Source organism: Urocitellus parryii, chromosome 5 (assembly GCF_045843805.1).
Source record: "Urocitellus parryii isolate mUroPar1 chromosome 5, mUroPar1.hap1, whole genome shotgun sequence".
NCBI classification, from domain to species: Eukaryota; Metazoa; Chordata; class Mammalia; order Rodentia; family Sciuridae; genus Urocitellus; species Urocitellus parryii.
The window spans coordinates 210,969,944-210,995,495 of NC_135535.1; the positions used below are offsets into that span (position 1 = coordinate 210,969,944).

Here is a 25,552-nt window from a genome sequence, read left to right on the forward strand (position 1 = left end):
GCAGAGTGTGTAAGGCTTTGTGTGTGCTCTTGAGGGACAGAGACGGGCAGCAGCGGCCGGGCACGTGCAGGGAATGCTGATGGCATCAGGACAGGGCTCCGTGGCCCAGAGCCGGCAGGGGCGCCCTGTGTCGACCCAGCATCTGCCGCGTGAGTGGCATTCTTTCTGAGTCACCACCTTGTTTTCTTGTTTGACTCAAAAGGTCCAAATAAGAAAGACACTTTCTGCCAAATCCCGCCTCTCCTCAACCTGCACAGGTCCCAAGGCTGAAGGCCACGGGCCACATGCCCTCTGGGACCCCTGGCCAGGCTGTGTCCAAGGCTTGGGTGGCTCTCAGAGGATGGCAGGTGGGCCCTGGGCCCTGGCTTCCTTTCCATCCACCAGCTGCTCCCCCAGTGCCACGCCCAGAGTGGCTGTCACCTACATTTGGCATTATTCAGGGTTTTCTGTCCTCAGATTCAGAATGTTTGCAAAATGGAAGCTTGCCCTGGGCAGACGCCAAGAGAGCCAACAGGTGCTTCCAGAGGCAGCACTGGGCAGGGTCTGGCCACGGCTCAGTCCCGCCTACCCCCTCCCAGTGCACCCTCAGCCCCTCCTGGCACGAAGGCAGGGCTCCCAGCTTCTCAGTCCCCACGTGGAACCTGCCTCTCTCCAGTGGCCCCGTGGAGCTCTTTGTGTGCTCCCTGCGGCTCCCTGCTGCTGGGGAGGAACCCTCCTGCTCCCACACTGCAGACTGCCGGGGCACTCTGCCTGAGCCGCCGTTCAGCAGTCTGCAGGGTCGTTCTTAACAAATGACATCCACACCTGAGGATTCCAAAAGGCACGTGTGTGGCCGCCCTGAGACGGCCTTGCCGGGTCCCACCTCTTCTGTGTGTCTAGAGGCAGTACACCTGTGCAGGTGCGTGCCCAGGTCCACTTGGGAGCCCGGACGGGGGCCCCCGAAGCACCATGGTGCCTGCACAGTGCCCTCTGGAGCTTCCCCAGCAGCTGCCCAGGAGTGAGCAGCCTCCTCTGCTCCCAGTGTCAGCAGCATCTGGTCTTCTGAACCACAGCCCTGAAGCAGCACTGGATGCAGCCTTGTGCCAGCAGGCTGTACCACCCTGGCCAGGCTCCCTCCCTGGACAGAGCTGACCTGAGCTCTGACAAGACCAGTTGCTCCCTGCCAGAGGGGACACGTCCTGCAGGACCTAGGTCCACTAGGAAGCTGAGGCAGCTCTGTATCCCTGACTGTAACAAGCACAGTGGACGAGGCCCAGCTGCTTCTCCAACAGGTGCCATGATCTTGGAAGCCAGCAGACACTAAGAAGCATGTGACTGCTCAGTCACCTGTGGCCCTCACCCTTGACTCCAAGAAGGCCTGTTGCTAAGGGAATGAGTGACACCTGAAGTTGCAGTTAGAACTGCGCAGACCAGGTGCTCCCTCCGCCTCCTGTGAGCGTCTGGGCTGAGGTCGGGAGGGAGCTCCTCGGGTGCACGACTCTGGCCTTCCACCCACGCTGCTCGCTGCTTGAGGAGCCAGGATTGGGCAGGGCGGCTTGGTGGGGTGCGCTGGCATTGCCTGATGAATACCTGTGTGTCCGGGGATGCGATAGGATGGTATGTGGGGTGGCGTGGGGTGGAGCTGCGTGGAGGGCCCTGAGGGAGGGAGGGCGTGGCACGTAGGGCCCTGCGGCCTGCAGAGAACGGGGTCTGTGGGCCCTCGGGGCTGGGGGCGGGCCGTGGGGGTGAGGGGGTGGACTGTGGGGTTAGGGGGCGGGCCATGGGCTGCGTGCAGTCAGCGTGGTGTCATGCGACAGGGCAGTGCTGGTGGGCAGTATGCGGAGGCTTTGCTGGTGTGGGCTGGTGAGGCGCAGCCACAGGATTTACTGGCACCGTCAGGTGGGGCCTTGGGACCGGCTCCTTCTCTCATCCGATTTCCGTCTGCTGCTGGTGGCACAGCACCTGGTGTCAGTGGCTTTGCTTTGGTTTTGGCGCCAAGAATTGAAGCAGCAGCAGGACTCACTGAGGACTCACTCTACCCCCGCTGCTGGGGATTCGGGGCTGTCATTGGAAGGGTCCTCTGCCACCTTCAGCAGGGCCCCTAGAGCCATGACGGACTGCCCAGCCCCTGCCTGGAGTGGAGGATCCAGCACATGGTGCTTTTGAAGCACCTCTTGGAGTCCTTCTTCCCCTCCATGCAGAAGTGCCCAGTCCCAAACAGACTTGATGGGGTCAAGACCCCAAAGGCAGGGGATGGAGCACAGCGGCCTTCAACGCAGCCCTGCGGTGAAGCCCAGGGTAATGCCTCTTTCCCTGCTGGGCCCCAGGTGGACGGGGAACTCTGAAGCTGCCTGAGGCCTTCTCTGCATGAAGTCAGCTCTGGGAGAAATCAGAATTAGGACCGGGGCCACAGCAGGTGGTGGGAGGTGGTAGCTCTAAGCTCCTAAAAGGTGTGAGCTACACCTGTGACGGTAGGTCCCCCTCTGGCGCTGAGGGGGTGGGGAGGAGCCTGGACAGGCCCATGAAAGACCCTCTGTCAGCATCACCAACCTTCCCAGTGCTTCCCCTCCCCACCCACAGCAGCAGACGAGCCCAGCCGGGGTGCACGGAAAGCCTCCCGCTCCTGCCACACCCCGCCAACGTTCCAGAACTCTGGCAAGTTCTTTTTGGCTTGCTGCTTTTTGTTCTCTCCAGTCTAAAAACTTCAAAATGTCCCTTGCTCTCAGGTGGAGAGTGTCATCCCACCTCACACTGCCCCTTGAATTCTGAACTTTAAGCAAGTATCCACCAGTCCAGGAGGAAAGTCGCCACGGTGAGGTCCACCTGTTTTTTGTGATCTCAGGGTCCCGTGTGCCCCTCCCACATGAAACATGACAAACGATACCTCTGTCACGTTCGGGCAGGGTGATCTGTGTTAAGAACAAACAAATCACTCATCTTCCAGCTTTCGCCAAAACCTTTTCATGAAAACGTGATCGCTCGATAAGATGCAGTTGTCATTAAAAAGGCACACGGGACACGTCAGGTCCTGATGACCGTGGTCTGAGTCTGCACAGACCCAGGAAAAGCTAGGAAGAGGAAGAGGAAAGGGTGGAAGGAGGACAGGAAGCTGACAGGAGGCCTGGCCTCGGTGCTCGCTGCACAGGAAGGTGCCTGGAGAGGGGCCTTGTCCCCAGGTGTGGTGCCCACTTCCCCACCGGTCACCAAGAGGGGGCAGTTGGAGCAGAGGATTGGCAGGTGCCTGACTGAGGCCTTCCTCCCGTCCTCGCCCTTCTTCCCGCCTTCCTCAACACCCTGCGCCGTCCAACACAGAACACACCTACATAAGGGGAGCTGGAAGAGGTTGAGAAAGGGGTACAATCTGCTCACGACAGGGCGGGCAGGTCCCTGAGACTGTCAGGCAGGCAGCACACTGGGCCAGGGGACTCCGGGTTTCCCAGGGAACCGAGGCACCTCCTCGGTGGCCTCTGAAGCAGCCTGCCCTCCTTCAGGCACAGAAACCAGCAGACTTCCAGGCCTCTCGTCAGGGCCGAGAAGGCTGGGGGCCTTGGTCCCTCCCCTCCCGGCCCAGAGGCTCTCCCGCTGTCCCCCAGTCTCTGACCTGAGAGCTGAGCTGGCTCACTGTCACTGCACCAAGAGGGCTCAGCTTCCTGGCACCAGAGGACTTAGGCACCTAAGCCGTGCAGATTCCAACGCACGTGGGATCGGCGTCATGGTTGTGCCCAGAGAACATTTGCACAGTAAACTCTTCCAAGAGGAACTTGCCCATGTGTGAACTTTGAAATATAAAATGTTACTCTATTTTGCATTAGCTACTTTGAATTTTAAATGCCAACTCTAAACATGTAGAAAGGCACTGCCGTAACTAATTTGGAGAAAGAAAAACACAGGAAAGCAAATCAAATCCTAGTTCCTTAGGAAATTCACTGTTGACCCCAGTGGCTGCCTGTAGTGGAAGCCCAAGGTGACATCCTGGGGCCAGGGGGCCGCTCCTGTGCTATGCCTCACCTGCTGGGTCCCCAGGTGAGAGGCCGGCCCCCACCCCAGGCCTGGTGGCCTCCAAGCTACAGGCCCCAGCCGAGTTGATGTTTCTACAAACACCTCCATGTCCTGCGCCGGCTCACTGAGAGGTCAGCCTGTCCGATTTCTAAAGTGGCCTGCCATGGCCATGTGACCTGAAACCACAGATAAGGTGTGTTCAAATGCAAGTGCCTCATGGGCCCTGGGGACAGATGGGAGGGGACAGGAAAGGGACAGGAGGTGCGCTGCTTCAGATGCCAAAATGAGCCCTCTGCCTGCTGTGACTGTTCCCCTCCCCCACACAGCCGAGCAGGGGGCTGGCCACCACATGTCCCACTGCAGTGACAGTGGCCCCTGGGGAAGGCCGTGGAGGACTCAAGAGCCCCCAGACCTGGGTGTGAAGCCAGCCACAGCGGCCCAGGGCCCTGCCACGGGAGGGAAGAGCCCGCCGCCCTGGTGCCCAAGCGGACCCTCAGGGGCAGCCCCCCCTCAGCAGGAAACTCATCAGACAATAGGGTGTCTCCAGGACGGAGCCGTCTCCACTTCACAGAAGTCGGTGAACTGTGACAGGCACAGGAGGACAGCCCTGGTCTTCCCACCATGGCAGGAGCGTCCCCATCACCCACAGCCAGCTCAGAGGCTGGGCACCAAGAGATGTGTGGGCTTCCCAGGGGAGCCGCTCTCCACCCTGATGGATCTGACCGGGCCCGCAGCCCTCTGAGCTACAGGAGGCTCCTGACCCTTGGGCCCAGGGAATCAGAAGACCAGCTGGCCCTTCCACCTCTGCTCTCCTCAGAGGGACGGGGAGGCCAGGAGTCTCCAGCCAGCCCTCCCTTTCCCACCCTCAGGGCCAAGTGTCCAGACCAATCTCAGAGCTGAGCCTGATCAGTGTCCAGGAAGACAGGACCAGCTACAAACTCTGCCTGGGGAAATAGCCGGTCCCACTGCTCCTCCAACCACTTACCTCCTCCAACACCCACACCCAGCAAGTGCCAGACCCACTCGGGCAGAGTGTGGCCAGGTCCTGGAACAGCCTTCTGGGGTGAAGGTACGTGAGGGCCAGGATGGGGCTGACCCCCCTTTCTTGGTCAGTCAGGAGCAGGTGAGCCTTGAGGTCTCCAGTGGAGATGGTGCAGGCCACAGTGGCCCTGTCCTGAGGCCGGAGTGTCCAGGCAATCTCATGAGCTTGCCATCTGGCAGGACGACAGCTGCATGGAGCCAAGAGTTCTACAGCCTGAGCCCCCAGAGTCATGGGTGCTCTGCCCCATCTACACCTGTGCCTCGACAGACGCCCTGCACTGCCCATGCCACCGTCTGGGAGGCCGGGGCCAGGACAGTGAGCACCAGGGGCAGCTGCCACCCGGCCAGCGTGTAGCCCCTAGAGATGCCTTGAGACTGGCCCAGAACAGGATGCCACGTGGGGGCCAAGGAGCACGAAACCTCCACCAGCTCCAGATATTTCTACCAGGACGGTCAGCTCTACTCCAGCACAGGCACGTCACGCTCGCCTGGGAACTGCACCGTGAGCCCTGGGCTCTGTGGCCATGCACAGTGGAGTCAGGGACACCAGATGAGCGAGGGCCTCGGTCCCCTGTGTATTTGTCCACAGGAACATTTCTTCCTCCATGTACTTGGGGTGGACACTACACAGACCTATGGACACGGGCACCCAACTCCTGAGGGATGGTTAAGAACAGAGCGTTGGTGGGTGTGAGTCCAGGGGTGGGTTGGGGTAGCCTCTCTGTAAGGTCCACTGAGACACAGTGGGCGTCTGCCAGGAGACGCATGCTGTGGAGGCCCGCACCGTGCCTGTGTCACTCAGTTCTGCATCGCTATGACCAAAAGAGAACAATGCAGAGGAGGAAGCATTTATTTGGGCTCAGGGTTTCAGAGGTTCTGTCCAGGTTGGCCGACTCCATGGCTCTGGGCCCCAGTGAGGCAGAACATCGTATTCAGAAGGGCGAGGCCAAGGAGAGCAGCTCAGGGCATGGCAGCAGGAAGCAGAGACAAAATATAAACCCCAAACACGCGCCCCAGGGGCCCACTTCCTCCAGACACAAGCCACCTGCTGTGGTCACCGCCCAGCTGGTCTGCGTCAGTGGATGAGGTCAGACCTCTCTGAACATTCTTGCACTGTCTCACACCTGAGCTTCTGGGGGACACCCCATGTCTGGACTGTCACACTTTGCCTTTGCCAGTCACCTTGGACAGAATGGGATACGGGCATTGGCTCTGGAGAAATGCCACCCTCTGGGAGCCACTGTCAAAGACACAGGATGCCGCAGCCCAGCAGAGCTGGGGAGACAAAGGTCCAGCCCGCGGGCAGCAGGCAGCTAGAGAACTCTTTCATGAGCCTCCGGGCAGGGTCTTCTCAGCTACCATTGACCCCTTAGCAGACATACTGGGGGTCAGTCAGATGCCTGAGCCATGGGCATGGGAGGCCAACTCGTGGCCAGCCGCTCGCAGACGCCGGGCCTCGGGTCACCTGGGTCTCCTCTGCTTCCTCTCCAGGATTTGAAGACTGTCCTCTCCCTGCCCCGGTTCCCAGGGGAGTTCCTGCACCCTGTGGTGTATGCCTGCACTGCTGTCATGCTGCTCTGCCTTCTCGCCTCTGCAGGCACCTACATCGTGCACCGGAGGTAAGGTGGCAGGCCCCCTGCCCCTCCATGTCCACCCTCAGATGCAAGCCCTGGGTTGGGCTCACCGCCCTTCCCGGGGCACCCAGGCCCATCACAGCGGCTCAGGGAGAGCACAGCCTCTGCGCTCCTGCCAGATCTCCAGAAGGCAGGCCTTCCTGAGAGCCTGTGGGTCAGCACCCAGAGCCCATGCCTAGCGGCCAGCAGCACCCCTTGCTTATTGGTACTGAGGCTTTGTACCTGGGAAGAGCAGTCTGGTCAGATTTCTACTTCTGAGCTGGGTTTTGGCCACCTTGTCTGGGAGTGGGGGACGTCTTGGAGTCTGTGTCACTTGCAGAGGCACTGAAGTGTGAGCAGGGCACTGACATAGTCAGGCCGACCCACAACCAAGGCGCAGGTCAAGCTGGGCCTTGGCAGTGGTCACAGCCCAGGAGCAGATGGGGACACATTCAAGGCTATAGCAATCAGCTCAGGCATCGGCAGCCACAGCCGAAGAAGGAGGTCTGGAGAGCCAAGGTCATGGTCATGGAGAGGAAGAGAGGCCGTGGCATGGGAGAGGCTGGGGCAGGAGCAGGGGCCACGTCATGGAAGAGGCTAGGGCAGGAAGAGAGGCTATGGCCACAGAAGAGACTGGGGCAGGAAGAGAGGCCACGTCATGGAAGAGGCTAGGGCAGGAAGAGAGGCCATGGCCATGGGAGAGACTGGGGCAGGAGCAGAGGCCACGTCATGGAAGAGGCTAGGGCAGGAAGAGAGGCTATGGCCACTGGAGAGACTGGGGCAGGAAGAGGGGCCATGGCCACAGGAGAGGCTGGGTTAGAAGCAGAGGCCACGTCACGGAAGAGGCTAGGGCAGGAAGAGAGGCTATGGCCACGGGAGAGGCTGGGGCAGGAACAGGGGCCATGGAAACAGGAGAGGCTGGGTTAGAAGCAGAGGCCATGTTCATGGGAGAGGCTGGGGCAGGAAGAGAGGCCACGGCCACAGGAGAAGCTGGGCAGGAAGAGAGGCTATGGCCACAGGAGAGGCTGGGGCAGGAAGAGAGGCCATGGCCACAGGAGAGACTGGGGCAGGAACAGAGGCCATGGCCACGGGAAGAGGCTGGGGCAGGAAGAGGGACCACGGCCACAGGAGAGACTGGGGCAGGAAGAGAGGCCACAGCCACGGGAGAGACTGGGGCAGGAAGAGAGGCCACGGCCACGGGAAGGGGCTGGGGCAGGAAGAGAGGCCATGGCCACGGGAGAGACTGGGGCAGGAAGAGGGGCCACAGCCACAGGAGAGGCTGGGGCAGGAAGAGGCCACGGCCACAGGAGAGACTGGGGCAGGAAGAGGGGTCATGGCCACAGGAGAGGCTGGGGCAGGAAGAGGGGCCATGGCCACAGGAGAGGCTGGGGCAGGAAGAGAGGCCATGGCCACGGGAGAGACTGGGGCAGGAAGAGAGGCCACGGCCACGGGAGAGGCTGGGGCAGGACGAGAGGCCACGGCCACAGGAGAGGCTGGGGCAGGAAGAGAGGCCACGGCCACGGGAGAGGCTGGGGCAGGAAGAGAGGCCACGGCCACGGGAGAGGCTGGGCAGGAAGAGAGGCCACGGCCACGGGAAGGGGCTGGGGCAGGAAGAGAGGCCATGGCCACGGGAGAGACTGGGGCAGGAAGAGGGGCCACAGCCACAGGAGAGGCTGGGGCAGGAAGAGAGGCCACGGCCACAGGAGAGGCTGGGGCAGGAAGAGGGGTCACGGCCACAGGAGAGGCTGGGGCAGGAAGAGGGGCCACGGCCATGGGAAGGGGCTGGGGCAGGAAGAGAGGCCATGGCCACGGGAAGGGGCTGAGGCAGGAAGAGGGGCCATGGCCACGGGAAGGGGCTGAGGCAGGAAGAGGGGCCATGGCCACAGGAGAGACTGGGGCAGGAAGAGAGGCCATGGCCACGGGAAGGGGCTGGGGCAGGAAGAGAGGCCATGGCCATGGGAAGGGGCTGGGGCAGGAAGAGAGGCCATGGCCACGGGAAGGGGCTGGGGCAGGAAGAGAGGCCATGGCCACGGGAAGGGGCTGAGGCAGGAAGAGGGGCCATGGCCACAGGAGAGGCTGGGCAGGAAGAGAGGCCACGGCCACGGGAAGGGGCTGGGGCAGGAAGAGGGGCCATGGCCACAGGAGAGACTGGGGCAGGAGCAGAGGCCATGGCCACGGGAAGGGGCTGGGGCAGGAAGAGGCACCACGGCCACGGGAGAGGCTGAGGCAGGAAGAGAGGCCACGGCCACGGGAAGGGGCTGGGGCAGGAAGAGGGGCCATGGCCACAGGAGAGACTGGGGCAGGAACAGAGGCCATGGCCACGGGAAGGGGCTGGGGCAGGAAGAGAGGCCATGGCCACGGGAAGGGGCTGGGGCAGGAAGAGAGGCCATGGCCACGGGAAGGGGCTGGGGCAGGAAGAGAGGCCATGGCCACGGGAAGGGGCTGGGGCAGTCTGAAGTCCTTGTCTCCTTCAGTCTGGGCTACTATAACAAATGACCAGAGATTGGGTGGCTTATCAACAGTGATTTACAATAGAAGTTGATTTCTCACAATTCTGGAGGCTGGGAAGTTCCAAATCGGTGCCCTGGCAGATTTGGTGCCTGGTGAGGCCCATTCCCTGGTCCACAGGGGGCACCTGCTCACTGAGGCTTCTCGTGGTTGAAGAGCAGGCAGCTCCCTGAGCTGGCCTTTGCAGGGACATGGATACCCTTCCAGGTCTCTGCCAGAACACACACTTCCCGGTACCATCCCTTGGTAGTTAGGGCTCAGCGTAGGAACAGGGGCACACACATGCAGACCTCAGCCCTGGGATCATGGGAAGAGAAGTCGATGTGTTCAGGGCCGTGGCAAATTCCAAGGCAGGACTGAGCACCAAGCCCTGGCCCCAGCTGGTCAGGCAGAGCCTCGACCCACCTTGTCATGAGACGGTCCCAGCCCAGAGGATGTCCATTCCAGGTTGCAGGCACTCACCGACCGTTACGTGACCACATCCTCCCCAGGGTCGGACACCTGCTGGAGAGGGAGAAACCCATCTTGGGAACCAGGGGATGATGTCCCTTTGTCCATCACATGGTCAGATTGGTGAACTCTACAGAGCCCTTCCGGGTTCACTATCCAAGTGATCTTGCACAGAGTTGCTGGAACAGCAGCAAGAGGTGGGGACGGCATGGGACCTGCTAGAGCAAGTCGGCATGGCCGTGCCCCACCGATGGTGTCCAGCTCCCCGGAGGGCGATCAGGGAAGAGTGCTCTGACGTGCTTTTCCATGAAGGGCCAGTTCCTAACCTGAGATCCCCGTCTCCCGCAGTGCCATCAGGATCAGCCGGAAAGGCCGGCACACACTCCTCAACTTCTGCTTCCACGCAGCCCTGACCTTCACCGTGTTCGCCGGCGGCATCAACCGCACCAAGCACCCAATCCTGTGCCAGGGGGTGAGTGTCACTGTCTGCATCCTGCTGCAGATGCCAGGATCCTCCATGTCCCGGGGTGGGAGTGGGGCCCTGCCTCCTGTGGCTGGAAAGGGAGTCAGGCAGCCGTCTGGCAGTCCACGTGACAGCCGTGTTCCACCTGGAGCCTGCGATCTGCTCAGCTTTCAATCGTGCGGAACCACACATCTTCCACTGGCGGCCTGCTCTGAGGCCTCCCTCCCAGGAATCGGGCTAGGCTGCCCTCCTGAAGAGACAGTCGGGCGGGCTCAGGGGAGGGGCGACTCCCAGATGCCACCAGCCTGGAGTCAGGAGGAGCTTTGCCGCATGCAGGCCACGTGTGGTTCTATTCTCTCAGGGAAGGTAAAGCCCATGGCAGAGGACATTCCCTAAGAACCAGGCCTGGTCCTGTTCACGTTGGGCTGTGGCTCTGGCCAAGGAGCCCCGTTACAGTTCCAGGGTGGCCTCTGTGTGCACACACAAACCCCCAACCTGCTCTGAACCCAGGCTCCAGGGGTGGGCTGTTCCAGGACCCAGAGCCACGTGCCGAGGACCCATGCAGTCTGTCACTTCTTGGGCCAGCATCTGTCTGGGCCCCTGAGGCCTCAGGCTGGTCCCTGGCTGCCTTTTTTACTGCAAATACGGCAAACACCTATTGATGGGCAGGGGCGGAGTCTCTGCCCCATCCCTCAGGCCCCTGTGACCCACATGGCCCTCAGTGGCTATTGGCCTCCCCTGATCTGTCCAGCTGCAGGTGAGTCTCGCCCCAGGCCTCTGTGTGCCTCAGGAGCCACCCAGGCTGTGAGTGAAGCTGTCCTCCGCTGAGGCACCCCTGGCCACGTCCCAGCAACCTCGCGGCTGCCTTCTTTCCCAGCACTGACGTGGGTTGAGTCCTCGAGAGTTCCACGGCCCAGCACCCACACTTGGGAGACAGTGCTGGTGCCCAGAGCCCTCCCACCACATGTTCTGAATGTGTCATGTCAGACCCAGGAGGCCGGCCCAATGCCCAGGCCTGGGCAGGAGAGCTGGAGATGTGTGCTTGGGGAGGCCCCTGGGTGGACAGGCTCCAGCACTGCCTCTCCATGAGCCGGAGCCATAGCCAGCGCCTGGGAAGTCCCGAGCTTGTGCTGCTGTAAATGCACCTGGGGCCATCTGAGAAGTGGTCAAGTGGGTCATTATCTCTATGTCCCCACGTGGCCTCCGATTGCTGCCCAGCTGGGGCCTGCCAGCCACAGAGCCCGTGGGAATCACCTTGGGGACTCGGGGACCCTGCCAGGCCTCCCAGAAACCTGTACCAGTCCCCAAGCTCCAGCCAGTCTGGACTAGCCCCTGGAGCCTGAAACCAGCCCTACCCCAGCAGAGGTCTTGGCCCGTGGGGACAGATCAGGTCTGGAAATCTCAGTCATGGTCTCTAGAGGTCATGTCGCATGGTCAATGCTCCACCATCGTGACAGCCGCAGGAACCTCTGGGAGGGAATGGCTCTCTGCAGGCTGACAGAGGAAAGACCATGACCCCTGCAGATGCCGTCCCCGCGTCTTGCTATGGTTCCAGAAGGGGCAGGCCTGGTCACTACTCACCCATTCACTTGGCCAACATGCCTGCCTGGTGCCAGGCCTTGCCATGGATGTGGAAGCAGCCAGAAACACTCCTGCCTCACTCAAGTGGTAGAACTTGACTCTGGGCTGCAGCAGGCAAGACAAGCCCAGCTACAAGCTAGTAGCACCCTGGGAGTGGCTAAGCTGCTGGCCGGAGGAGCAGAGCCTGGCACCGCAGCTCAGGACGCCCCCGTGCAGGCCGCAAGGAGTAACACCCACAGCCTGACATCAACCCCTTGCCTGTGGACCCACATGGCTGCATTGCAGGGCCCTCGAGAGGGAGCTAGGGGTTCTGATGTGCAGTCCAGCAGGAGGAAGGGGGCCACCCTGGGCATTCACACAGCATGGCAGCTCCCACACCAGCTGCAGGGGAGAACCCAGGGGCCAATGCCTCCAGCTCGCCATTCACCTGTGACCACAGCCTGACATGGGAGCCAGGGCTCCTGGCCCCCTCCCGAGCCACACAGCAGAATGCCTGGAGAAGTGGTCCAGCCCTCTGAGTGGCTGGAGAGAAGAGACGGTTGCTATGGCGACAGAGATGACCCTGAGCCTCTTTGAAGTATTAAGTGACATCATAAGTGAAACGGGCCACCGCGTGCATCAGTGCTGGCCCTGGGCCCAGAAGCGAGGGCGTGAGCACTGCTGTGTGCTGCCTCCTTTCCCGCAGTAGCCGGCTGTGCTTTGGCCTCCCCACGTGTCCAGCATACAGCTGGCGTTCAGGAGACAGAGTCCTTCCATTCACAGACTTCCTGGCCAGGCCAGCCCTGAGCTCACCTCCCTCCCTGAGCTCTGTCACCTTCCTCGGCGCCCTGGGCTGACAGTTGTGCTCCTTCTGAGGATGTCTCTGAGTTTCTGTGTGCACATGACAACAACGGCCACACAGGGACTCCTGAGGAGCCAGAGGGACCCTCCTTCAAGCCAGGGCCAGGCCCAGATGGCCACCGATGCCCATACTCTTGGGTGCAGAGAGCTCAGCGCCTCACACTCTTGTCCGGGCTGGGGGCCCCCTTAGTCCTTCAGATGTGCACACCAGCTCCCACCCCAGCCAGGGGCCCGGAAGGCACAGGAAACGCGGAGCCACGCAGAGGGAGCTCCTGCAAAACCACAAACAGAGTTCTTTGACCTTTCCACGCCCACAAAATCCACATCAATCATTACAGAGTTTGCTCATAAGTAAAAATTGAACTCCGGATTTGATAAATCATTTTAATGGTGCAACATTAGCTTTTTCGGGGAATCTCTGTATTCCTTAAACGTTTATGTCCTTCCCAATTATAGCAATATTTTACTTGTCATTTTGAAATGTCAGGTTATTACCTTGAAGGTAACCTCGTTTCATGAAATGAGATGGAAACGAAGTAGTGCAGAATGTGTAATTAGCTAGCGCACAAGGGCCAGGGATGGGATGCAGCTCCCGCGGCCGTTTCCATAGTAATGAGTCACTCTGACGCGGGTGGCTGTCCAAACCTCTCCTGCAGGGCTTTTCTTACGTAATGCCACAGACGGCAGCACACAGAGAGCCCCGCAGTGCAGCTGCCTCCCCTTCCACTGGGCACCCCTTGTCATGGGACTGCAGAGGAGATGCTGCCCAGGAAGCGTACTTAGGCCACGGGCTGCCTTGGGCACCCGCCAGCTTCTCTGCAAGAGATCAAAGTGGCACAGTCAAGGGTCTCTGCCACCCTTGCTAGTGCCCCACACCCTGAGCCTTGTTTCTTGTGGCTCACGGGCTGTAGGAGCTGCTGGGTAGAGGGTGTGGTCCCAGCCCACCTGGTGCCCCTGGGAGGCTGGCCGCCCGTGGTGGGGGCGGGGCTGCAGCTGACACCTCTCCCCCTCCAGGTGGGCATCCTGCTGCACTACTCCACACTGTCCACCATGCTGTGGGTCGGAGTGACTGCGAGGAACATCTACAAGCAGGTGACCAAGAAGGCCCTGCCGTGCCCGGGTGCAGACCAGCCGCCGTACCCCAAGCAGCCCCTGCTCAGGTACACAAGCCCACTCACTGGCACAGCCCCCACCACCTGAGACCCTGCCCAGGATGTGCCTTCCACAGGTCTGGGGAACTCCTCTCCAGGCCACGCCAAGCCTGAGAATTATCAGATCTTCCTGGGTCACTTGGGGCCGGATGGGACTGGGGACTGGGCAGCATGAGGTGGGGCTGGGGACAGTCGCTGGGTGGGCTGGGAGTACATGGGAGCACCAGGGGCCCCCGGGCTGGGTGCTCGAGTGAGGCCCTCTGGGCCGGGGGCCGGGCGTGGAGGCTGGACGGCTGTGGCTCACCCCCTGGTCTCGGAGGCTCTTTAGCTGGAAAGCCATCACTCACTCGGGCAGCGATTTTAAGGTGACTGTGGCCTGGCCTGTGGGACTGGGAGGATGGGTCAAGGGGCACTGCTCCTTTCTCAGGGGACTCACAGTAGATGTGGAGGAACCACTGTGTGCTGGGGCCCTGGGGACAGCCTGAGGACAAGGGCAAGGTAGTGGCTTCCCTCTCGTGGGGCAGAGCAGGGAAGTGCCACAGGACCAGAGGTCCCCAGCTCCTCACACCACGACCCTAACAGGAGAGCAATAGGAGCTCTGCCATCCACTCTTCCCAGTGCAGACGGAGCCTCAACTCTGCAGCTGCACCTTCCAGCTCTAAGCAGGCCTCGTCTCTGCTGTCTAGAAGGTCACTGGTCTCCACCTTGAGCCTCTTACTGAGTTTTCCTGGAATGACCTACAGGTGGTTCTTGTGAGAGCCGCCTGCTGCTATGAGGAGTGGTTCAGGGGCTGTGGAAGCCCAGGCCCTGATACAGCTCCCTCTGGCCCTGACCTCGAAGGGCTACTCCAGACTCCACCAGGGTCTGGCACCATTGGAAGAGCATCTGGGGGCAGGCTACCCAGGGCAACCGGAGCCCCTGTGCAGCCCTGTGGCCTGGCCAGTGCTGGTGGGAGTGGGCGGCACCTGCCCCTCCCCAAGAGTCTATAAGCTGGAGTCTTTCCTCTCAGAGCCCCCGAGGGCCCTGAGCACACTTGACAACAGCCTTGGCCACGTCCTCTTTGACCCAGCATTCCACTCAGAAGTGGCTCTTCAATGGGTGGCTAGGCAATGGGCATCCTGGGTCTGCACTGCTGGCCCCAGGCCCAGAACTCACATGCAGTCCAGGCCTTTCAATAACAGAAAGCAGGTCTGAGCCCAGGAGCTGTTTGGCCCCAGGAGGCAGGAGCCTCGGAGCATCTTACCAGGTGCACATCCTGCTCAACAGCCCCCTTCTTGTTGGACCCTTGGCCACGGCAGCTGGGCAGCCAGTTCCTATGGGCAGCAGGCCGTACTTCTATCTGAGCTTGAAGGAGTCCTGAGTGTCCTGGCCCCACCTGAAGTTCTCCAATGGGATAAAAAGAAAATGATGTCCCCAATGCTCTGCAGGATGCCCAGTGGTGCTCTGGGGCCCCCTGCACCCTGAGAAGCCTCTTCCTGAGGCCACACGGGGTGCTGTGGTGCTCCACACCCCTCACTGGACGTGGGGAAACCAAGCGCAGTCCAGGAGAGCACAGGAAAGTACAGCCGTGGGAGATGTTGCAGGACTCAAGGGGATGAACCCAGGATAAGCCTCCTCTTTCTGCCTGAGCCTGCGCCCCCCGTGGCTGGGTCAACTGGGGTGCCTCCTCTCTCCGTGAGACCACCTGGCGAACAGAGGGTGCTGGCCTTTCTGCCCCAACATGTGGATCAGGAGCCTCCCCTTGGGTCAGCCGGGTGGAGGCCTGGAAGAATGAGGCCTCAGCCTCCTGCAGCTGGAAACTTCCTGCTAAGTGGACTCACTGCCAAGGTCAAGGTCATGTCTACCTGCTCCCAATGGTTATGGAGGTCTGTGGTTTCCTGAACAGCACGCGCCTAGGCTCAGCAGACATTTGGCAACTTTAGATGGTAATCTGCCTGGTCTCGCCTCCCCTCGCTCTTGGACGTGCCCCTGCTGCCCATGGTCTGTACTGAGGCAAGGCTCCCGGGCACCCTGTTTGGAAGCATCCCATGGGTGTCCAGGCCCTCAGAGATCAGCCTGCTGGGCGTGTGCAGAAGCTGCAAAGCAGTGACCCACCCGGTCTCCCTGATGGCAGAGCCCACACCGGCATGCGCCTCTGGGACATGAGCCAAACTGGAGCACCAAGGAGGGGGCCGTGGCCACTGCAGCAGTCCCCAGGCCCAGTCCTGTGTGGGGCCAGGCGGGTGCCCAGGCATGGGCAGGGGGACAGGCCATCAGAGGCCAAAGGCCCTCAGGCGAAGGCAGGCCATGGCCACCACAGCTCAGAGCCCAGCTCCACTGGGTCACACAGACCCGCAGTTCACAGTAGAGGAGGGCTGCACTTTCACGGGACTGAGTCCTGTGCCTGCGGCTCCTGGTTCCTCCCAGCAACCCCGTCGTCTGCAGTGCACAAGTCCTGCCTCCCCTGGGTCTTGTTTCTTGTCACTGTCAGTGTACACAGGGTTTTCCCATCTGCATCCCACCTTTCAATGTGTAGAAATACAGTTCCTACCCACAGCTTTGCTAACTCCTCATGTCAACTGTGCCTGGGGACGGTGCTGCCCCTTCCACACCGGCCCATGCCCTCCAGGGGACGGTGCTCCCCCTTCCACACCGGCCCATGCCCTCCAGGGGACGGTGCTGCCCCTTCCACACCGGCCCATGCCCTCCAGCTCCTCTTTCTGCCTGACTGCTCTGAGCCATGCCTCAAGTCCAGCAGAGGTCATCACTGTTTTTCTTCCTAAAGTCTAGCTCTTGTTTTATCTGTTTCCCTATTTCTCTATGATTTCTGCTCTGGTCTTGATGCCCTTTCTCCCCGGCCTTTGGCTGGTTTTCTCTTCCTTCTGGTTCTACAGCATAAACTCCATCATTGGTCTGAAACCTTTCTCCTGTAAGGTGGACATTTCCCTCCAACTGCACCGCTGTGTCCCAAGGTGTGTTGTGGGGCTTTTGGTCGAGCTCAGAGCATCTTCAACCTTCCCTTGGGGTTTCTTCCTTGGCCACTGATTACTTAAGAGTGTATAGTTACATTCTCACAGATCATTAGACATTCAAGGGAAACACCTCTCTAGAAATGTGTGGGACTTTGGGTGGTGGATCATGGAGATTCCCATCTGATCGAATGGTTGTGGCTGGCCAGTCTCTGTGGAGAGATCTCCGCAGTGATGAGACATGTCTGTTCCTTCTCTGTGTTTGGAAAATCCACATCTGCCATGTGGTTCTGCAGCTGCAGCAGGGCCACAGAAGGGCCAGGAGGGGCATCTGCCATGGGACTCTGCAGCTGCAGCAGGGCCACAGAAGGGCCAGGAGGGGGTTAATCTGTGCATTCTGCTGTGGGGCCAGCGGCAGCCAGGTTGGCCAATACCTGCTTTCCCGGGATTTCAGGAGATCTAGGGCTGTTGGCCAGGTGTCCAGGAGAGCTGCCACCTCTAGAGAGGGCCAGGGTTAGGCCCCTGAGCAGGCTTCACCCAGACCTCACTGGGCAGAACCAAGGGCCTGGAGTCTCTGGCCCAGGCACAGCTATAAACTGAGTGTGAGTCAGGCCTGGCACTCTGGTCCTGCAGGTGAGGTACAAGAACTGAGTGTCAGCCTCGGCCAACACAAGTGCTGCCCTTATCCTTAGAGAAGGGGTTTAGGAGGGACATCCTCGGGGCCTGGAGCCCTGTCCTCAGCAGGAGGACTGTCTGGATTTCCCAAAGGAGTGAGGGTGACCTGGGGAAGAGCCAGCAGACACCAGAGCAGAGCACAGAGTGAAGAAGGATGGTGCTGGGAAGAAGAGGAAGGGAGGGGCACAGGAGGCACGAGAAGAGACCCCAAGAGGGCAGTGGCCCAGGTGAAAGGCACAGGACTGCACTGAACATGGTCCATCCAGCTCCTGGGAGACACTGCCCAGACAACCCAGAGCCACAGGGCCTCTCCTGACTGTGAGATCTGTTACTAGCCCCACCATTGTCCCATCTGACACCCTGGCCTCCTGCCCATGGATCTCTGTCTCCTTGCTAGACAGACTTCACCTGGTCCAAATGGTCAGACACATGGTTCCACCACCTACAGAGGAAATCAACTGCCTCAAGTGTGAATTAAGGAACTATGACTGCCCTCCCATTATCCACAGGGAACCAGAACCTCCCTGCACTCTCCACAAGGAATCAAGCCCTTCCCTCCACTGTCCACAGGGAACCAGGACCTCCCTCCACTGTCCAAGGGAACAAGGACCTCCCTCCACTGTCCAAGGGAACCAGGACCTCCCTCCACTGTCCAAGGGAACCAGGACCTCCCTCCACTGTCCAAGGGAACAAGGACTTCCCTCCACTGTCCAAGGGAACAAGGACCTCCCTCCACTGTCCACAGGGAACCAGGACCTCCCTCCACTGTCCACAGGGAACCAGGACCTCCCTCCACTGTCCACAGGGAACCAGGACCTCCCTCCACTCTCTACAGGGAACCAGGACCTCACTCCACTGTCTACAGGGAACCAGGACCTCACTCCACTGTCCACAGGGAACCAGGACCTCCCTCCACTGTCCACAGGGACCAGGACCTCACTCCACTCTCCACAGGGAACCAGGACCTCACTCCACTCTCCACAGGGAACCAGGACCTCTCTCCACTCTCCACAGGGAACCAGGACCTCACTCCACTCTCCACAGGGAACCAGGACCTCCCTCCACTGTCCACAGGGACCAGGACCTCACTCCACTGTCACAGGGAACCAGGACCTCCCTCCACTGTCCACAGGGAACCAGGACCTCCCTCCACTGTCCACAGGGAACCAGGACCTCACTCCACTCTCCACAGGGAACCAGGACCTCTCTCCACTCTCCACAGGGAACCAGGACCTCCCTCCACTGTCCACAGGGAACCAGGACCTCCCTCCACTCTCCACAGGGAACCAGGACCTCACTCCACTGTCCACAGGGAACCAGGACCTCACTCCACTGTCCACAGGGAACCAGGACCTCTCTCCACTCTCCACAGGGAACCAGGACCTCACTCCACTGTCCACAGGGAACCAGGACCTCCCTCCACTGTCCACAGGGAACCAGGACCTCCCTCCACTCTCCACAGGGAACCAGGACCTCACTCCACTGTCCACAGGGAACCAGGACCTCCCTCCACTGTCCACAGGGAACCAGGACCTCCTTACACTGTTCATGTGGAGCTCCTGATTACAGCTCGGCTTCCAACTCTACTCATTAAATGCTGATACTACAAGTAGGTCAGTCGTCCGAGTCCAGCATGTAGTTCTAGCTTGGCCTTGGGTGGATCACCTCAGTGCCCAGTCTGAGCTGGATGGTGCTGAGAGAAATACACCTCTAAATTCTTCCTTTTGCAGTCAGAGTGACCAGCTGTTCCTGCTCTTATGTGTCGTCTGGGTCCCAGTGCCTCCCACCATCTGGTGCCAGGTTCCTTGGCACTCAGGTTTTTTCCTTCCTAGCAGCAGGACACTCTGCAGGGCCTGCGAGGGCAGAAGCCTCGTCAGGCAGGGTCTAGTGGAGAAGGCTGTCCCTTTGGGAGGGGAGTCCACAGAGATGTGTGCCCTTTTCACCCAGGAAGGCGGGCTTGGGACACCTTGGGATCCTGCTGGAACTAGCCCCAGGTGCTGTCTACCTGCCAGCTGGCTGCAACCTCAAATGCCCAGACTCGCATATGCAGTCCAGGGCTGGTCGGCAGGCCCAGGGCCACACTCACGGCCCTGCTTGTGGGCAGCATGGAGAATGTGCCCACAGCAGAAGTCCCAGACACTGGCCCTCATCTCCCTGGAGCTGGCCCCACCCAGAGAAGCCTCTGCCTACAAGGGCAGCCTCCTGCGCCAGGCTCGCTTCTCTAGATGGTCCGCTCCCAACTGCATGGGTGAGAAGAGAGAGGGAGGCTTAGAGAAAGATCAGGTTGGAAATACTGAAAGAAAGTGGCTGGGGGTGTCCCCAGTGTGAGGGGATCGCCTGGCCTGCCTGAGGTGCCATTCCACATGGAGAAAGAACGAGGACAGACACCGTGTCCCCTGAGCTGGCCCCCCTCTGTGAAAGCAGGGCAGGTGGCATGCAGCCCTTCTCTGAAGGGTTGACAGGATCCGGGCTTCGTGCCAAGACCTCATAGACCAGGCTACTTCCTGGAATTTTCCTCCCCTCGGTCAGAGCACTTCCCAGCCAGAGTCCCCGATTTCACTCTGCACCATTACCAGTCCCGCACAGTGGACTGTAGGCACAGCTCCCTCCACCTGCTGGCACAGGCTAAGTCGGTGGGATGTGGCTGACCCACAGGTTTCGGTGGCCACGACGACAGTGCCTCCTCATCAGGGAGGGTTCTGGGCACACCATCTGCCCATGTCCCCCACTCCCACCAGCCAAGGGGAGCCATGCAGACACTCCTGCTAGAATTTGGTAGATGCTCAGGGGCTAATTCCCAATTTAGCTACGTGGGATCACCGCCTAATTGTACACCTGTCCTGCCGCTTCCAACACCACGCGCCTAGGTGGTTTCCATGATGGAAGGTCTGCTGGTGGCTTTTCTGTTTGGAAGGATAACATCAGAGGCATGAAGACCCCCTTGCGGCACATCAAGGACACAGTTCCATCCTCCCACAGGCGGGGCCAACTCTGTAGGCGCCAGGCCCTGACCTGTCCTTTCAAAGGCATGAATGCAGTCCCCTGGGACCCCGCCACCAGGAGCAGCTCTCAGGCGGCAGTGGTGATCCTGGACTACCCTGGGCTTGGATGTGCTCACAGCCAAACACCAACCAGACTTGACCCAGGCAGAGCCAGGACCTGGGGGACACACCAGCCCTCAGAACAGCCACCAGGACCAGTCCGTTCGCTCCTGCTCCAGCTGGAACCACTTCTGCAGACCAATCCTGGGGCAAGCACTTCTACAAGCTGGGCACAGGCAGGTGGACAGAGGCTGTGCAGGAGGTGGGGCAGAGCTGGTACCCCTCCTCCAGGTGCAGGACACTGTGGAGTTCCTGGGGGAGGTGAAGGGATGGAGAGAGCCAGCTCCCTCTGCAGGGCTCGGAAGCTGGAGCCTCAGTGGGCAGGCAGGTGGCACTGGGTCTGGTGCCCACGTACAGCGGCAGCCCCCAAGGCCAACGTGGGCAGAGACGTCTGGAGCAGAGAGGGCGCAGGCTTCTCAGGGCAGGCACTGCCTCCGGCCATCCTGAGGAGCAGCGCTGCCGGGCCTCAGCTGCAGCCTGTCCAAGGCTGTGGACTCCCATCCCAGTCCACTACCTGGCCAGGAGCCTCTCCCCACCCTGGGCTGGGTGAGTCCTTCTGGCAGGAGAGGAGTACATCTTGGTTGGACATTGTGGTCAGCAGGAGGCAGGGGCCTGGGAGGAGACTCCACAGCATAGGAAACAGCCAAGCTCTGGGTCTGCCTCTGCCAGACCCTGAACTTTCCTGTCAAAGGTCAGCTGTCCTCCCCCTAGACGCCTGAGTCCCCAGGAGCTCACTGGGAACCCAGGAAGCACAGCTGCGGGCCATTGCAGAGGTACCGAGGCTGGCAGCTGCCCCCAGGGAGACTCGCTGAAGGTGCAGAGAGGACTGTAATCAGGAGCCATTGAAGAAAATTAAGAAAAGTACAAAGAACAGGTCCCTAGACCAGGCCAGACAGTGATGGGGTTGCCCAAGGACCTGTCTACAGCTGAGGCCCACACCCAGACACACGGCACTGACTCAGCACAGACCAGGCAGCCGTTTACCAGCCGCTGGCCTTGTCCTGGCCCCATGGCCATCTGCACCCTGGGCCCCTGATCAGAAGCAGTTTCCAAGATGCCCAGGTCACTGCCAGACATGGGCAGCCCGTGCAGCCCCAGATCCCTTCCTGCCTCCCAGAGACCCTTCCCAGGAAGAGCCAGCCCCCAGCCATCCCTGTCCCACCCTCCCATTGTCCTCCAAGTGCCCAGGACCTCTAGGATCTGCTCTTCCTAGGTCCCTCAAGTGTTATGTGCCTACGGGGACCTCTTTGTGATGGTCACCTGGTGGAGACTGACCACAGTGCTGGAGGGGCTTGGCTTCTGGTCTGGGCCAGCAGAGAGGTGCCCCAGGGCATCATGGCTGTGGCCACTAGGGACATGAGCTCCCACGAGGGCTGGCAAAGGCCTCGGCCCCAGGACGTCGTCTCTGGCCAGCAATGGTCCCTGCTCTCCGACCTGCCCCTCTGCTCACTTTCTGGTCCCCATCTGGGAGGGCAGTGGGTCCTGTCTATCTACAGACCAAGCTGTGTGTGACACGAGGGAGGCAGGCAACCACAAGCAGGCCAAGGTGAATCCCAGGAAGCGTCGGGGCATCCCAGGCCACATGCCCTGACCTCCACAGGAGCTTTCAGGGGGTTTCTGGTCTCACCACCTCCAGGAACAAGGCCTAAGTCCCTTCCTGCTAGGCCCCACACTCCCGGGCCTGGCTGCGTCTCACACGGTGGCCACCATATCCCACGGGGCTCGCGTCACAGAGCCACGTCCCAGGTCAGGCCTCCCCTGCTTATGTCCCTCTCGCCAGAGTGTTAGCTGGCAACCAGCGTGCTGCTTCCTGCAGCGTGCAAGCAAGAATGTGTGAGAGTGTAAGGGCACGAGTATGTGTGTGTTCAGATTGTGGGTGCACTACCCGTGTGAGTACATTATGTGTGTAAGAGTACAGTGTGTGTGCATGTAAGAGTGTGTGCAAGTGTGTGCCTGTGTGTGGCGTGTGCGCAAGTATATGTGAGTACTATGAGTGCACACAAGTCTACATGTGGTACTGTGAACATCTGTGTGAATGGAAGTGTGTGAGCATGCATTGTATACTGTGTGTGCATGATTGTGTGTGATTTGTGCACATGTATGTGTATACAAGGGGAAGGACAGTGTGCACAGTGGTATGTGTAAGTGCAAATGTGTGCATGTGTGAGCATAAGTGTATGTGAGTGTGTTAATGTGCATGTAGATGTTTGCAAGTGTGCATTTGCATACCATGTGTGCATGCAGGTGTGTGTGTAAGTGTGCATTTGTGTACTGTACAAGTGCTTATGCACATAATGTGGGTAGAAGTATGAGCAAGTGCATGTACATGCTGTGTGTGATGTGAGTGCACATGGTGTGTGAGCATGAGTGTGCACACTGCAGGTCAAAGAGTGGCACTGAGTGGAGGCAGGCGCAGTGCTGCAGGGTACCAGGGCCCCTGCTCCTGGAGGGGAGCCTGTGGGTGCTGCAGGGTACCAGGGCCCCTGCTCCTGGAGGGGAGCCTATGGGTATGGAGCCTGTCCCCAGCCTGTGGACAGCTGGGCAGGAAGGTGCTGAGGGCCACCCAGCTCCATCATGACTCCCCAGGCATCTCCTCAGCCACCCGTGCAAACCGTGGGCTTGTGTGTGAACGCAGAAGCCATGTCGTGGCAGTGCTCTGGGTCTGAGCCCTTTCCACAGTTACTCTGTCCCGGGAGAATTTTTCCCATCAAGACCACAGGTTCCAATTAGCAGAGGTGAATGTGTGAGGCCTGGTCATGGACCCCAAGGAGGAGGTAGACAAGGGGCTCTGAAAGAACGGTGAGGTGAGCTACTAGGTTAGCAGCCAGCTAGGCTGGGTTAGAGCAGAAGCTGCTTCTCTGGGGACCCATGCCTGTCATCCGCACTACTGATATCCTGTTGGCAGCAGCAAGAAAGGTGATGGCCAGATGGGAGGCACTTGTAGTGGCCTCCGGCACCCTCTGCTGAGCCTGGCCCTGCCTCCAGGAGGGCACCTGCAGAGGAGTCCTGCCTATGAGCCTGATGGCTGCAGATGGAACTGTGCAGGGGCGGGTGGCCTCTCTGGCCACAGCTGTGGATGGCATCTCCCCGCTGAGCAGATGCAGGGTAGGGTTCCCCACCTGTGCCTGCCAGGCCCAAGGCTCCCCAAGATGGGGTCTGCAGCCACGGGGAAGGACAGCGTGCACAGTGCTGAGTGGCCAGGTGGGCCCCATACAGGGTGTCTAGGACCAGCTGTCCTCCAAGTGATGACGGACATCCTCCCTCCAGCCTGGCACCTCAGGGACTGGCATCCTGTGGGCTCCCAGGACCCAGGGTACGAGGGATCGCAGGTCTGCCCTCTTGAACAGCCAGCCCTGAGCCTTTCTGCACCGTGGTCAGAACTTTAGTGGGTGGAGGGATGATATGGGGTGCGTGGCCCTCTGCAGGTCAGAGCAGAGTCCTGGGGTTCCCATGAGTGGCAGCAGCAGAACCCCAACCATGGGAGCTGGGCAGAGGCCCCACACCTGAAGTCAGGTCAGCGGTATGTGGATGGCAGAGCTCAGGCCAACAGCTAGAAGAGGCTCTGCACAGGACTGTGTTGGCAGACAGAGCTCAGCTGTCCCAGAATCACCCCACGGTCATCATGGAGAGTCGGTGCTCTCTGGCCATCTTGTCCTGCTGGCCTGCTGGCAGGTGCTGCTGGAGACTCCTACACACTGCATGGGGATCCCACCCGGCTGGGTCACCCCTGCTTTCCACCCAGAGAGCAGTCTGAAAGCCTCTGTGTTCATCCTGTGCTCTCAGCAGGAACACCGCCCCGGGTGGGCCCTGGCACTGCCCCTCCTGGCTGGGTGGCCAGGCACATTCTGTGGCAGCATTGTACAGACCGGGCTGTCTCGTGGCAACTCCTCTTCCCTCCTGCTCACTCTGGCTGGCTGTGGATGTGTGCTCATACGTGACACAGAGAAAGCCCTGGGAGACTCCTGGCCACACAGCATCCCTGCCATGGGTCCAGGGCTTCCTCCTCACACCGGATTTCACCAGGAAACCGTGAAGACCCCAGCACAGGTTCATTGCCCACCCGATGGGAGGCACCTACAGCCTGCCGCAGCCTTCAAGCTGCACAGGCTCGGCCAGCTACCCTCCCACATCAGAAACGGATCAGTGAAGGAGCAGTGGGTGTCCCAGGTGCCTGCACGGCACACAGCCCGCAGCTTCTCAAGAGCCATCCAGGGAGAAGGCAGGAGGGGCAGGACGACTGGGACAGGGACAGGAAGGGAGCAGGCAGGTGCTGACTATGCAAGGAGGGTCTGGGGCCCAGCCTGGGAGGCTGCAGGTGGTGCGGGACCCAGAGGTGCCCCATCAGTGATTTCTGTGGCCATTGTCATCAGGCTGAAAAGCTGCCTCTTTCCCAAAGAGCCCTGACAGTGTCTAGTCCAGTGGGGGACCCCTGCTTCTGTCCAGGAAGAGTGGGGTCCCTGGGAGGAGGGGACATACTCAGCTGCTCTGTCCCGAGAGAGTGGCCAGGACAGGCGAGGGCAGAGGTGTGGAGGAGGAGGCCCCATGCTGCGCGGGCCTCACCTCCCCGAGGAGCCCAGCGTGAAGCTGAAGTCAGCCTGCAGTTCAGAGGTGCTGAGGGCAGGTGGCCAGGGCAGAGACCAGGGACAGTGGGGTGGTGAGAGCCAGGGTTCGTCCAGCTCCATGTCCCCCAGGCCAGCAGGGGCTCTGGAAGCACCAAATCCTGAGTTACTGTTCCAGGTCCATGGTCTCGGACTCCAGCCTCTCGGCCCCTCTCAGGGCCCTTCCCTGCCTTGGCCCTGGAGCCCACGCCACCTGTCTGAGCCTGTGCATCCTGGGAGGGACAGGCTGACTGCTCAGAGCCACAGGAGTCCTCCGGGGTCTGCTCTTCATTTACCCAAGCCAGGAGGGACTTTGTTGGGCTTCAGAGAGGGCACGGGGACCAAGCTCTCCCCAACTTGCCTCCGTCTGTGGGGGACCACACTGAAGGGCTCCTGAAATCCAGGACCAGGCCAGATCCCACAGCCACCTTCCAGGCCCACATAGCTCTGTGTCCTGCAGTTCCTCTCTGTGGCGGCCGCCCCTCAGGTGGACCCTGGGCAAGGGGAGCGCCTGCTGTCTAGATGGGCTTTAGACCTCAAATCCCACTGATGAGACACTTCATGCTGTGGCAGGTGGCCCTCCCCACACTCCCCCAGCATCTGAG

The 25,552-nt window shown here is 60.5% G+C and overlaps 1 protein-coding gene across 1 annotated transcript in view; it reads left to right on the forward strand.

The window, feature by feature from the left end:
• The first annotated feature begins 13,509 nt into the window (after positions 1-13,509).
• Positions 13,510-25,552, forward strand: part of Adgra1 (adhesion G protein-coupled receptor A1) — a 26,492-nt gene continuing 14,449 nt past the window's right edge. Inside the window, exon 1 of the mRNA XM_077799326.1 lies at positions 13,510-13,634. Coding sequence (XP_077655452.1) covers positions 13,525-13,634 — 110 coding nt within the window. The 5' untranslated portion in view covers positions 13,510-13,524. The remainder of the gene's footprint in view (positions 13,635-25,552) is intronic.